Here is a 15495-nt window from a genome sequence, read left to right on the forward strand (position 1 = left end):
ACACAGGCACGTCTTTGTTGGCCCTAAAGGGAGGCCAATTAGGGTGTCTGAAATCAAAGCCAGGCTTAGTCGCAAGGCCACTTTAGAGTTTTGTTACAGAAACCATGTCCAATGTTAAATGCTGTCTGCAGCTGTGCAGTTGTGAACATGTTGATTGATGACGATTAAGATTTCCGGATAAATAATTTAATAACTACTGTTGCTATAAAAGGACAACGTTTCTGGGCAAAATAGGGAGTTGATAGTTTATAAGAAATGTTCGCGTTGTCTTTGAAGAACATCCTCTAGAGACAAAGTCTGATCAATTAAACAAAATGATGTTGTGAGAAAAAAAAATACACACACTGACTTCTTCTGGCAATGATCCAATTATATTTTGGTTTGTTTGGTTTTCCATGCATTTCCTGTGAGAAGACAACTATGTTTGTGTTTACTGTAATGCAGACTGCCAATCAAGTAAGAGTGAAACTCCCTTCACTGCAGATGGACCAGACTCAAAACTCAATTTCTCAAAGATAGAAAGGCCATCTCCTCAACAAGTTCAACTTCCGTCTGCAAGTTCTGACGCTCCTCAGCCTCCAAAGACTGAGGACTCGTGTTTCAGACGCATCGGTGGTCTGTTTGGACTCGGCCTTATTTGTTTGCCAGGTACTTGATTTCTATCACCCAAATAATATTCTCTGTATGATCGCAGCATTTGTCATTAAACAATGACTCAGGTCCTTTTATCAGTCTCAGTTATATGTCACTTACTTTTTTATTTGTCTTGTACACTCTCAGGCAGTAGGGACCGAACAGGAAGAGCAGTGCTGGAGGTCCATGATGGCAACGTGGAGTGGACATCCCCTCTTTCAACAGCCAAGAATGTCTGTGAATTACTGCTCTACTTACACGCCATACCAAGGTACTGGAAACATATTAACTGGATATCTTTTTCTAGCAAAGTAGACCAAATTGGAATATAGACCCACAAAGAGTAGCTGCTCAAATGTATGCTGTATGCAAGAATAGGTCTGACCACAAGAGAGCAGCAGACACCATTTAAAAATCTCTCCAGTTCAGGTTTTGAATAAAGTGATACACGTTCTTACATCCAGCCTGAATAAGTCATCATGTATAGGTCATCCTGATGGCTTTACAACTAATACAACAACATATTTTATTCAGAACCACAACTTTTAATAATTCTGCCTCCTTCAGAAGCTACTTTGAGATCAGCCGGCAGTAAAGCAGGTCATAGTTCTATGACCTGTTCTGACCCTAAGGAGTGTCACTTCTCCCCCTCTACTCTACTATCGCACTCTTTTTAAAGTGTTGTTTGTTTACACTGGGTGTAATGGAGTCTTTGAAGTTAATAAAACCATTCTACCAGATAGCTTGGCCTTCCTCTGTCCCCACTAAAGAGCCATACCATAACAGTCCCTGGCCAGGCTGGCTGCCAACTGTCTGGTATGCAGCGCCTTGCTAGAATTAACAGCCATTTCTGAGGTAGGCTCTCACAACAGTAACCCAAGAAGGGGACATTAAGAGGGGAGTGTGGAGGCGTCAAAGTGTTTAAAAGAATGTGTGAAGAAAAGTGTGTTTATGGGGATGTCAGAGAGACATAAGAAGATAAATACCGATTTGAGAAGTGGAATTAATAAGCCTAAAAGCCTTTTTTTTTATTAAATGAAGACCACTGTTATGAAGTCATAATGTTTGAATGTGTACTAACATGATTCAATGTTTTGCTAGGAAAGAAGTTCGAGAGCTAGGAATGACTTTGGTCATCAATGCCAGGAAAAAACCTCCTTCACTTCATTTTTACAAAGCTCTGTTGATGGCCCAGGTAATTAAAAAGAAGCCTGCATGCACTTGTCCAACTCAACAAGACCTGCACTCACCCCAAAACACTCACACATCATCAGATGATGACAGAGTAAACTATCATGTTCCTTGATTCACAGATAAGGAAGATGTTGGGTTTTGCTTAGTAGAACAATGAGTAAATACGTACATGGGGTTTGTTAGCACTGCAGTAAAGAAAATGCACTAGAGGGCGCAGTCTCCATTTTTTCAGATATACTTTTACTCCAGTGTAACACACTGTTGGACTATTGTACTTGGACATTTTCTTTTTCAATTCAGAGGGAAGGTCAATAAGAGTACACATTGTATTTTGATATGACAAATAAATCATCTTATATCTAAATTATCAGAGTAACCAGTTTACATTATGTTGAATTATAACACATGATAGTCTATGGTTCTTTGTCTGTACCTGACCTGACTTACTGATCTGCTGCAGGAGCAAGCTCTCCATGCTGTCCATAGTATCGTGCTACTGGTGGATAAGGACACTTGTCCGCGACCTGAAAAACAGCCAGGGTTACAGGTCAGGAATTCAAACTTCTTCCTTGTTCTCCATTGTTCTCTTGATTTGACACTAGCTATGACCCTTACCTACATTCCTAACCTCGCCTTTTTGTTTTTGTTTCTATAAGATGGAAATTGTGACTTCAATGAAAGCCCTCAACAAGATAGTTGAAACTTCCCAGCTGACCTCTGACCTGGGAGGGACCTTTACGTACAGTCACACCGACTGGCTGCAGTTTCATCAGGTACTGCATATTCACTCACAAACCACAATCACGTTGATAAACTGTGGAGTTTCCCGTTATTTCAGAGGAGGATGTTGTTCGACCGCAGTTATCCCACTGAGGAATGACTCGTAATGTGCACGCCCTCACTAAACATCCATCACCTCTATCATTCTTTAATGCAACATTTAACTTGGGTATTTGAGTGGAAGAAGGCTGTAAACTACTGACTTCCAAAATATATATATTTTTTGTCGAAACTGATCAGTACAACCCTCACTGGCTCTTCAAATATACACTATTTCAGTTTAATTGAATGTGAAAGGGCAAATTGTTTGCAAGTAAAATGTTGATGTTATTCAGGTTGCATGATTAAAGTATTCAAAACCAAACTACTAGGTTTTTGTACATTTGGGCATTGTTTAGTTTATATCGTTACTTTTCATTCTTTTCATCTGATCCTGGCTTGTTAAGCACTTTGGAAAGCATCTTTGCATGAAATGTGCTATTTGAGTAAAATGAATATCATTTGTAAACTGCAGGTCAGATGGAAGCAGCTAAAGTTTCTTATCTACAACACTGTATATTGTATATTTGTTTCCTTTCTTTCATCTTTTGCGTTTTGTTTGTGAATTTCTGGATCATTTTACATTTTCTGGTCCCTAAACACATTATAAGAAGGAAGGAAAACATGTGATTTAATCTAACAGAGTACCATTCACAAATATGTAAGTGGTAGGTGAAGCTTCGGGGTCACAGTCCAATAGGTTGTGAATCAAGAGCACTAATGTTCCAGATGGAAGGTCCTGAGGAATGGCTTCATGTAGTAGCTACTCAGAGTGTTGTTAAGGATGTCTAATTAACAGTAGCAGTCAGGTCTGAGACACTATTCTCCTGTGTCTCTGTTTGTCTGGCGTCTTTCCCTGCTAGCACACAGAAGGCAGTCTCCTGTTTTTAGATTATACGTGCACCTCACTGCGTCAGCTCTTGGCCTCTGGATGGCACTGCCTGTGATGCTGTCAGCAGAACAGGGCAGATAACTCATCACCTCAGAGCTCTAACAATGTACAATCTTTTCCACTTCTACTAAGTTTTACATTTAATTCATTTCAGAGACTGGTTTCTTTCATGACTGACCTGCGAGGAGCCGACAGCTTGTTGCAGAAGGCCATAAAGAAAGTGGATGGCAGTAAGAACTTAGACACAGCGCAGGTAGGATATACAAGGTCACAGTGTGAAGTAATGTTATTAGTGCACCACACATTTCCAAATAGCTCATAGGTGTTGACTTTGCTTTTGGTGTGGCTGCTACAGGAAGTGCAGCAATGCATTCAGGAACAGAGGGCCTCAATGAAAGAGGTGCTGGAAGACACTCGAATGTTGACCCTGCAAAGAGAAGGGGGGGGCCGTTCTAGCCAGAATGAAGAGGGAGGAGTTCAGGTTTCCCCAGTCTGAGGACTACAGGTATCAGATCATATTTACATTTATTTATTTTCAGATGTTTGTGCCAGGCAGAACACAGAGATAAATGGCCTTGCTCTTTTTTTTGTTGTTTTTTTTTAATAATATGATTATTGGGATTTTACAAAAGGATTAAAGGATTAAATCACATTATAAATTCCACTCTGAACATTTGAAATGAATCCCTAACCCCCTGCAATCTTACAGAAAGTGAGATAAATTAGAGACAACAATGTAAAGAAAGGTACACATACTAATATTAGGAACAACAACATACATCATCATAATAATAATCCACTGAACCAGCAGTTGTACTTTAACACTTAAGAAATAGTTAACTTTCAAATGTAGTGCTATAATGACTATTTACCAATTAAAGCATCAGCTACAGATTTACAGATATATTATTTATATTAGGCTTTTTTGTAATAACAGCAGTATTCCCCTTTCATTTATACAGGCTATAAGCAAGTGAAGGGCTTGTTTTTTCAATGAATTAACTTATGACTCACATAATATGCGCAACAACTCAAATCATAACAACTATCCTTTTCTGAAGTGCTCATACAGTAAGAGCACTTCAGAAAAGGATAGTTGTTATGATTTGAGTTGTTGCTCAACAAGTTACAGCAGTGGTTCTCTTAGTGTTTAGATAGTTAACTTTAGTCTCAGTTTTCTCAGTGGGTCTCAAACATTTTGGTTACGATTAATGTAAACAATATTTCCGAGGCACAGTTTTTTTAGTTATAAAAAAATAAGAGAATAAATGAAAAACAGTTATGAAATACTATATGACAGTAAAAAAAGAATAAAGTTTAAAAGGGTGATTTGTAAAATATCCATAAAGAAAAAGTAAATCTGTTTACAGTTCTGTTTCAAATGGGTGTTGAGAGATGTATCCATAGCTCTCTTCATTTTGCTCTCAAAGTGCACCAGATTGATGCTTTTAACTTCAATATTTAAAAATAAATCTTCCCGGGGGAGCATGCCCCCAGACCCCCCTATGTGAGGTCCACACACCACCTATAAAAACAGCACTTTACCAATGCCCCCCCTAGTGGCTGAAATATATTACAGCATTACTACGTCTAAAGCAAATATTTCGTATGTCAATATTTTAATAGATGTAATATAATGATTGTTGCAATACAAATCGGAATAATATCATGTTTTGTTTGAAATAATTTCATTTTTGAGCAGTCGCATGTTGTGACGTGTGCGTGTGTGACGTATGAGGTTAAGGACACAAGTTCCCTCGCTTTTTTGTGCATACAAGTGATTCAGCTATTATATTACAATAATTAGCAGTAATGGTTATGCGGCGATTTTTAAAACGTTTAAGGCGTCTACTTCTGCACTAAGTAGGACACTGGTTCATAATATTGTAGCGTGTTCAAGTAACCAAGGGATATAGTAGTTATCAAATAAGTATAAGATGTGCACAGTTATAAGTTTTGGGGAGAGACCGCCCCTTCCATATGAGTGTGTGTGTACGGCGGGCATGAGGCGTGCATGATGGGACGAGTTGTGTTCGTATGTGGAAAAGTCATACTCAGTGCGGTGAACGCTGGCTTTATTGCTACTGTATCCGTAGCACCCCACGCAATAGTTGGGACTGTGTACTGACGTCAGTAAAAAAGGTTTGCCCCCCCCAAGCGCAAATGTCAAACTCCGCCTATGACTTTACCCCTGCTTACACCTATATGCCGTGAGCTGATTATCGAGCCTTCATTGTAACAGTCACGGGTACACTGTGTGTTTGCGTGGGGAGTGTTGCAGTAGAAAATTCCACTGTAGCGCCCGGTACATTAAATGGGAAACCCTAAAAGTTTGAGCACCTTCTATGAAACGTCAAGCTACCCCACAGCACCCCCAAAATACATCTATGGCGCCGCCACTGAGCGTGACTATTTGTGTTGGGGGGGTGTTGGAGCACCACCCAATGGCGGTGGTGGAAGGTTCACCTCTGCTCCGCGCCGTCCGTTGATGAGTGGTCTGCTATAAGAAGAAGGACTCAGACACCGAGATATGAGATAAGCAATAAGCTGAGTTTACTGGTAAAAGGCAACAGTACAGAAATACAGAGTACCCCGGACTCAAGTTCTACCACCGTGCGATATACGTATCACTACAGCCAGTCAGAACAAGAGTGTCCAGTATTGAAATGTTACAGTATTTACACACATAAGCGGAGGAGTTGTGGCGGGTGCTCCTCCCTTCATATCTTCTAATTCGTTGTTCACTCCTGGGCGACCCCCAAGCAGTGAGTCAGCTGGTGTTGATTTCGTCTGGTCCGTCCCCTCTCTTTACAGTGTGTGTGTGCAAGTATGACGTCTCTTCCAAAGAGCATGTCCTGTTCTGAGTGAAACAGTCTCTCTTATCAAAGCTTAGTTACATTACAACATTTGATTAGGTCAGCTGAGACCCCCTTGCACCGTATGCAAAACTCACACCCTACACAGAGCAGCAGGGAAACAGATAACACCTTATCCTAACTTCCTGTTGTGTCGTCAAACCCCCTTGCAAAAACATCCGTTGATCACTCACACACATTCAAAGGTCACTCCAGGGATTTGACCTAATCAGTCAAACCACATGACATGACATGACATTTTCAGAATACAGCTTACAGTCAGCAATGTTAATACATTTGATCTCACCATTTCCATAACAGATGTTTCACTATATGTTGCACATAACAGGTATAGTTGATCAATTATTATTTCGTTGAACAACAATCAAACAATAATGAGAAGTTACATCACCCACTACCCCAGCAGCCAAACAGTAGCAACAATCATACAGCATATAGCCACTGCAATGAGCACACATCATTTATGGAATCTCATGTGATCTCTAAATTAATATAGAAATACGCTGAATTAAACTTTTTAATATAACACTATAGCTGGAAACTGTGAACACCTTTAGGGGGCCCGACTTTTTATTTTTTCTCCAAAGGGGGGGCCTGACAGAAAAAGTTTGAGAACCACTGAGTTACAGTAAGAGTACAGTAAGAGTCTTACTGTAACTCATCAATTGTTGCTTTAGCCCATTAATACACTTGAAATAACAAATGATACTAAATAACCCAGTTGCGTGTGATTTGTCTCATCGTTTTTTTATTGTTTATTCACTGTCCTTGCAGAGATGCTCTGGAGTCTGTGACTAGTCTGTATAACCAGGTGGAGGAGAAGCTCCACACCCTGGTGATGAGATCGAACGAGTCACTGCAGCAGCTGGAGCACCTCTTCAGGCTCAGAGAGATGGAGGCCAACATTAGCACGGTAACACAAGTTCTTTCACCAGGTTCACAACAATTAAAATCTACAATATGTGAGGAAACCTTTACTAATGAAGTGTTTCTATGAAGAGAGATTCAAGGTTGTCTCCTTTTGCTCTCATTGATTTAACTGTTTCTCTGTAATAACAAGTGTAAGGCTACACTCACAGTGCCAAGTTAACTGTAACATTGTGTAATCCTACATTACGTCTTGCAGGCTGGGATATGGTTCAATGCAGAAGGCGAGCAGAGGCTGAAGAATTCTTACACAACAAATGAGTCCCTGATGTGCACTGAAGAGGCCTTGCAGCACTTTTATGTGTTTCACGCGGAGTCTAAGGTATTACAGCAATATAACAACATTTTAAAAAATTGCCTTTATTTGGCTGTCTGTTAGTTTTTACATACCAAAGGTTTTTCTTTCTTTTTTTCTTTCCAAAAATTGTAATTACTTCACTGTTAACATTAAGGGACTCCCATACTGTAGATGTGGGAAAGGGGAAATCAATCTTCCACTTGACATCTTATTATTTGTTACAGGAGAAACAACAGTACGCCTTGACCCTGGTGACGGAGGCAGAGGGACTCGTTGGGGCGAGTGAGTCCAGTCCTGCATCAGATGTTTTTCGGACTTTGCTCAGCACTTTCAAATCCAATGTGGATGATTTTATGGTGCGGACAGAACAGAGGCACAAAGAACTGAACACACTGGTGCATGTGCACCGCTTCTGTGACCAGGTATGTGTTTTGTCATCTTTCATCCATCTGACATTTCAAATTAAATTGTCCTTTTTCTTCACTTGCCGTTTGCCAACATATGATTTTTGTTAACTTTAAAATTCCCTTTTTTTTTGTTTCATTCTAGGCGTCTGCTTTGGCCAAGGAATGCAGTCATTTTCTGGAGCAGGTAGAGCCAGGGTGTTACTCAGCTCAGACCCTGAGAACACTCCAAATGTATGTAGAGAGATTAGGTAGCGAATTCTCCACCCTGCATTTCCAGGCTGTGAAAGCTAAGGCCTGTGCTGTGGGATCAGGGGCCTCGGGGCTGATGAAAGTGTGGAATGCTGCCTTGGTTCAGTGCCAAGAACTTAGGCAGCGTCTTGAGGAGAGGCAAAAGAAGGAGAATGGCGTAGATAAGAACCAAATCCCGCAGACCACAGCTGCAAACCCTCAAGAGGTATATGGAGGAGTAGAGAAGGAGGAGAAAAGGAGCGAGTTGGGGGAGGACGAATGCTCCCTGAGACAGCAGCCAACCTCTCAGAAAGAGGTCGTCAATATCTCAAAAAGTGAAGGAGATAGCACCACTGCTGCATGCCTCAACCACGATTTAAAACAGGACTTGAAAGATGGGGAGGGAGGAGAATCCCAAGCACATAAATTACACGGAGAAGAAGTTCAAAACAAAAACAATTCTCCAGTTTTTCCACAAAACGGCCAATTTCCTCCAGAAACCAAACAAATGTCCAGAACACATCACAGTGAGGAAGATCTGAGGAGAACAGACTCAATTAATGAGGGCGATGATCTCCCATTGCACCAACCTTTGGGTCGGTCCCTGAGCGAGGGCTCATGTGCGAGCTCTCATCTGACAAGCATCTTTGGCCTTTCACCTTTAAATGTGAGACACAAACACTGTCAGCCACTGGAACCAAATCTGCAGACCGTCCAAAATCTGCCCGTTTCCCATAACGAGAGTTTACGGTCAGGAAACCTGAGCTGCGAGTCAAAAACAGACAGTAATGAAGAGGAGGGTGGAGGATGCTCGGCCTCTACACAGAGCCCTAAGGATTTAAAGACCCCAGAGACATTACTCACACCAACAGAAAACAATGGCAGCAATGTTTTGTAAGTAAGCCCCCTGCCTCAGCTGTAATTTAAATCTCAGTGAGATGCTGTACATGACATTACATAGGTTATATTCATGAATGGCCCAGTTGTTCTGTAGTTGCAACACTGTCATACCCGCACAAATACATCAAACTGATCCCAAGCTCACCTGGGTTACATTATGAGCTTCACATTCACACTTTCCATTTCTTGTATGCGGAACAGGAGACTGCGGAGGATCATGGAGGAGCTGCTGTCCACAGAGAGGGAGTACGTCAAGGCCCTGTGTTATGTTCGAGATCACTACTTCCCCGAGCTGGAGAGGCCCGACGTCCCTCAGGACCTCCGAGGCCAGAGGGGGAGCATCTTCGGCAACTTAGAAAAACTCCACGACTTCCACCGGCATCACTTCCTGAAAGAGTTGGAGAGCTGCGTGGATGAACCATTCAGAGTGGGACGCTGCTTCTTACGACATGTATGTGTAATATTAACAGTGCAAAGAAGTATTACAAATCAATTATAGCCTGCAAGTTCGGTAGGACCTGGGTTATTGTTGTTTTCATCACGAAACTATGTCAAGGCAGATGTGAGACGTTAATGTTGAGAAGTCGTCCATGGTTTCCTGTTTTGAGCCAAAACCATAATAATTAAGCATAATCGTTTGCCAACAAAAGCCCTGCCAGATGTGTCCTGACTGTAAACCAATGCAATGCCTTTATTTCCAATTTAACAACTGTATTTAACCCATTTATTGGAATTGAGAAGTACAATCGACACACATGTGAACTGCTCTTATACACTGTTTAGTTTGCACTTCAGTTTGACGTGTGCGTATTCTTTTGTTGCAGATGATGAAGATGACTAACGTTCTTTCTTTTTCATCTGTTTTTTAGAGGGACAGCTTTGCTTTGTATGCCCTTTACAGCAAGAACAAACCACAGTCTGATTGTCTTCTCATTAATCATGGACAGGGCTTCTTCAAGGTGAGAAGCACTGCCATCCTCTCTTTGCTCTTCATTACTATTCCCATTTCTCTTCTCAAAACCACATCCTCACTTTTCTTTAAGAAAACTGGAGATAATTATGTGTTAAGAATCGACTAGCTGCTATGTGAGCTTGTACTTAGACCAAGCAGTTCTTTGAGTTACTTTTAATGTTGAGATTTATAATGCAAACAAATATAAATCAACTAATATATTACAATGTTTTGTCATGGATTAGAATACACCCCAGTACACAGTCTTTTAACTAAAACAAAGTACTTTATAAAGTATTCTGAAATTGCCCAGTTGGTATAATGATTTACTTTTTGATTCTTAAGATAGATGTACACTTAAGGACTTTTACTTGACACTGAGAACTTCTACACCGTGGTATTGCTACTTTTACTTGTGACAAAAATATTAGTACTTATACCACTTCTGAGCCAAGCTGATAGCATTGCTAATAAAAATAAGTGACCTTCTAAGAATGGGGGCACGTCTCTTTACACTAAGTCATTGTTTGTAGCCTTTATTTAACCAGGTGAAAGCCCCTTGAGATCAAAAGATCTCTTTTTCAAGGGTGACCTGCAATTTGATGGATGTCTGTCTCTCCACTTATCATTAAAGTGTTCTCCAAATAGACTTCACCATTATTCTAATACCTTACTAGAAGTACATTTCTAGCACTGCTGGACAATAATGAAGCGTTGTCTCCTCTCCTCGTACGGCAGCAAAAGCAGCTGAAGCTGGGGGATAAGATGGACCTGTGGTCGTACCTGCTGAAGCCCGTGCAGCGGATCAGTAAGTACAGCCTGTTGCTGCAGGACATGATGAGGGAGTGCGGTCCGGGACAAACCAGAGAGATGGCTGAGGTCAAAGCCGCCCTGGAGGTCGTCCACTTCCAACTTCGCCATGGCAACAACCTGCTGGCAATGGACGCCATCCACCACTGCGACGTAAGATAATAATAATAATAATAATAATAGTAACAATAATAATAATATATTACATTTGTATAGCGCTTTTCAAGGGACCCAAGGCTGCTTTACATGGTGAACAAACAAACAAACAAACAAACAAAAGGGGCAAATAATAAAGTACAAATTAAATAAATAGCAATGGAAGTGGAAGCAGGGGGACTGTGATGGGTTAGGGTTCAAAGGCCATGGTGAACATGTGAGTTTTTAATGAAGATAGGCAGCTTGTTCCTTTAAAATGTTGTGTTATATTGTAAACCGAAATATTAAGAAAGACCATAAGAGGGGGAGGTCTTCATGTCCTGTACACATTACATACCTATACAGTTATGCTCTATAGATATATAGTATACTGTGATAAGAATGACTTATCACCCTCCAGCAGTGAGCAGTGTTCATTGAAATCTCTACTTTGATGGGGAAAGCATAGTTGGCAGACAGGTACAGACAAGGCAAGATGACAGCATTCATCCATTACAGTTATTTGTAAGTGAGGGGAAGGAGTAGTTTTCCAGAACATTCATCATTGTGGATTTGTGCAATACCTTAGATCAACAGGGATTGATGTGGGTGGAAGAAATAAAATGGGTTAATAATAGAGAAAGAATTATAGTTTCATAATTTGTCCATGGAATGTGAAGGGAGATGCTGTGTGCTTGGGATGTGCTCCATTACCAAAAGAGCAGATTCATAGGAATTGTGTTGGTTAGCTTATAAAGGTTATTGTCTCTGTACATTGTCAGAAAATATTTTGTAGTGATTTTAACTGAAATTGCCTAAGGCATTTATATGAAATGTTTATGTCCTCATCAGCTGAATTTAAAAACAAAATAATCATTTTTGGGAGAAAAGGCTGATTGTACATCATATTGATAAATAATTTGTACAGTTGAAGTTGGTATTTTCTATTTCTTTTTGCTGAATACCATACATAATCCCCCATAATCTCTTTTTGTGTGTACTGCAGGTTAATCTGAAGGAGCAGGGGCAACTGATACGGCAGGATGAGTTATTGGTCACATTCAGGAAGAAAAAATGTTTACGCCACATTTTTCTCTTTCAAGAACTCATTCTTTTTAGCAAAACCAGGAAGACGGATGTAGGAAATGATACATATATCTACAAACAGTCATTCAAGGTACACTTTTTGCTGAACACACACAACTTGATGAAAGGTCTACATGTGTTACGTGAACCAGAAGTAGCAGTAAATTAAGCAATAACAGTTTCAGATCTACTATTACTTCCTCTTTTGTTGTAACAGGATAACTCCCTAAATGCGTGTGCATTCTGAATGACAATTACACCTACTCATTATTTGCAGACGTCATTCTTCGAGAACAATTACCAATGACCTAAGTTCAAGGAGAGGCCTGGACATGAAAATTGGCATTGAACGTTGTCCCATTTAGAGCATCGCGTTAGAAATAATATCTCAAAGAACATTTGGATACTGCACTAGAATGTTAATTAGAGAAAAGAAAACATTGCAGTACATTAAATATAATTGAAATTCATGGATTTAAATTGTATATATTTCACCTAATATTTAAGTACTTTAACAAGAGAGCAAACATTAGACTAACACCTAAATCAGCATAAACCCCATTAACACCTTGGAGAAGCTTTCAACTGCAACCATAAGCAAATATTCAGGAGCCAACCTCGACCTCCAGGTTAACAACACTGTAGCTTTGGCCCCATACACTACACTTTACTTTAGGGGCTGTCTTCCTATGAGATTCACACTTTGTCCACCACTAACATAACATTTATTAGATTTTGTCCTCACCAGAAGTTTAGTAAATCCTCTGAAACACTGCATAACACACCACAAGTCAAATAAAACAAGTTGTTGAGAATTGTCTGTACTTTTCATGCTTTTCATATTTCAAACTAACATGTTACATGACTAGTTTGTCTTTGCTTCCATTTAGACATCAGATGTAGGCATGACCCAAAACAGTGGTGACAGCGGCCTGTGCTTTGAGATCTGGTTCAGGAAGAGGAAAACCCAGGACACATACATACTTCAATCAGCCAGTCGGGAGGCGAAGGACGCCTGGACCAAGGACCTGGAGCGTATCCTGTGGGAGCAGGCAGTACACAACAGAGGTACCGACAAATGGACACAAATACATAAACACGCACTGGTGTGGCATGACATGCCCATGAAATGGCTTCATGCCAATATACTGTACTGTCCATTACAAATATTATAACATGTGTGAGGTTAATGTAATAGAGAGTTGTTGATGGCTCTCTCTACTGCAGTGAGAGTTGCCAAATAAATGTAGTTGTACTTTGTATGATGACAATAAAGATATAGTCTATTCTAGTCTATTCTATTCTATTGATAGAGCCTTTTCATTATAATGACATTTGCCCTTCCTGTGTACCTATCTTTCTTGATATTTCAAAACAAGTGAGCATTTCCACAATTTCTACAACGTGATATTGCTTTCTATACCAAAGTAATAGATCTAAGAACTTCTTCCACCTCTGCTTGCGTTTGCTTTAATTTCCATTCCTGAATTTGAAAACATTTTGAACTGATTATTTCACATGTGTTTTTAGAGGTCCGTATGCAGGAGAGAGTGTTCATGGGTATTGGAAACAAGCCGTTTATGGACATCCAGCCCAGTGATGCAGCAATCAATGACAGAGCTGTCAACTATGTACAGATGGGAAGAGGTAAGCAAATAGGTTTACTCACTGATTCATGGCTTTCATTTTATTCAGCAGCAGTGGCCAGGCCAGCAGATTGACTCAGGCCAGCCTGTTCGCCAATGAAAACCAACAAAATGCTAATTGTGTAGGCTAACCTTATTTGTTGATGCTGCCTAACAACTACCAGTGTAGTGATACACTTTGCCACTCTGTTTATCTGGGCAGAAAGACATACAAGCATTTGGGAATGAGCAACAAGTAAACATCCCACGTCTTACCGTAGTACAATATAGGCTACAGACACCTTTTCAGATATCCAAAACTTTCCATGACCTTGAGTGGAATTCATACTATTAATAACTACCATTTCCTTGCAATCCTGCTAACGTAACTAAAAAACAACTACATGTGTACTCACTGAATCCACCCAGTGGCGGACATTTCCATGTGGCCTGATGGCCAGTCTGGAGAGGTGGAGGCTTCAGCTCTTCTTTAGTGATGATGCAATATTGACGTTGTGCCTGATGCATGGATTCTGACCTGTAAACCCACCAATTCAACTATTAGCTATTTTACCAAATGGTCATTGATGAAGGTGACAATAGGCTTTATATAACTTTAGGCTTTTTTGATCGTATCACCCACTTTCTCTCACTGCAGGAAACAGGGTTCTGTCCTCACTTGGGCCATTGGATGGGTTTCTTGGGGTTCGACCCAAATCTGGTGGTTCAGGAAGCAGCTCGTCCTCTTCCTCTTCATCTGGAAGAGGTTCCCTGTCTCCCGGGGGATACCTGTGTGGGCCAGAGAGGAGGGGGGTTACAGGGGTCCTTGGAGGATACGCATTGCCTTCTGGAGTTATAGAGGAGGACGACCTGGACCATGAGAGTGGGAGTCACAGCTTATTGCGTGAGTTTAGTTAATATGTTCTTAACTCATACATAACCAAAATGTTATGAACCTGGAGATACTTTAACAGTTATATTTCTCTCAAACAAAGTCACAGGTTTGGGTCAAGGGCAACCAAGGACATTTCTAAAGGGAAGTTGATGGAATTGACCATTTATCCATTGAACATGTGTATAATCCAGCCTCCTCTTTGTTCCAGTGGACAGCTCCGAGTCGTCTGGAGAGAGTGTGAGTGGCTTCAGCTGCTCCGGTCATAGCTACCAATCGGCCGTTGGAGGAGAGGTGGAGGAATCCTCTTCCCTTTGTTCCTCCATGAACACTGTTAAAGAGGCATTGGTTGCTCATAGGACTGAAGCCTCTGCAGTCTTCCAAAAACCAAATGCTCTGGCAGGATCCCCAGTAAAAACCCAACCACCAGTTGCACCAAAGCCCAAGATTAAACTACAAAATCAGACCAAGGACCTGCCCTGCGGCAAGGTGCAGTACAAAGCTCCTTACCAGTGATTAACTGTTCACAATATGGAAACTTAAAATACCTAGTGATTAATTCATCAATAAACGATCTCTGCCCTGTTTATCCGGACTGCACAATTAGTGTTTTGCAAATACCATGCCTGCACCATAAATACTGTCTGTTCAATAAAAGAATGTTGGAAATAATCCCTTTTTTATTCATTTTTGTATTATTGTGGTATTCAACAATGTTATTGCATATGGCATGTTTTCCTCAATTTATGCAGCTCTAGTCTTTATACAGAAAAGTGATTTTTCTGCATGCAGATTGCATTTCCCAATGTCAATTATTCATC

The 15495-nt window shown here is 40.6% G+C and overlaps 1 protein-coding gene across 1 annotated transcript in view; it reads left to right on the forward strand.

The window, feature by feature from the left end:
- The window catches only part of LOC117557597 (uncharacterized protein KIAA1755-like), a 29410-nt gene that overhangs the window by 13165 nt on the left and 750 nt on the right, over positions 1 to 15495 (forward strand). The window contains 20 exon segments of the mRNA XM_034233488.1: positions 445 to 648; positions 781 to 904; positions 1735 to 1828; positions 2288 to 2374; positions 2484 to 2600; positions 3693 to 3791; positions 3894 to 3977; positions 3979 to 4043; positions 7189 to 7327; positions 7541 to 7663; positions 7864 to 8061; positions 8189 to 9168; positions 9376 to 9625; positions 10044 to 10133; positions 10865 to 11089; positions 12078 to 12248; positions 13048 to 13225; positions 13688 to 13804; positions 14441 to 14686; positions 14886 to 15163. Coding sequence (XP_034089379.1) covers positions 445 to 648; positions 781 to 904; positions 1735 to 1828; positions 2288 to 2374; positions 2484 to 2600; positions 3693 to 3791; positions 3894 to 3977; positions 3979 to 4043; positions 7189 to 7327; positions 7541 to 7663; positions 7864 to 8061; positions 8189 to 9168; positions 9376 to 9625; positions 10044 to 10133; positions 10865 to 11089; positions 12078 to 12248; positions 13048 to 13225; positions 13688 to 13804; positions 14441 to 14686; positions 14886 to 15163 — 3869 coding nt within the window.

The sequence above is a fragment of the Gymnodraco acuticeps genome, unplaced genomic scaffold (assembly GCF_902827175.1).
Source record: "Gymnodraco acuticeps unplaced genomic scaffold, fGymAcu1.1, whole genome shotgun sequence".
Lineage (NCBI taxonomy): Eukaryota > Metazoa > Chordata > Actinopteri > Perciformes > Bathydraconidae > Gymnodraco > Gymnodraco acuticeps.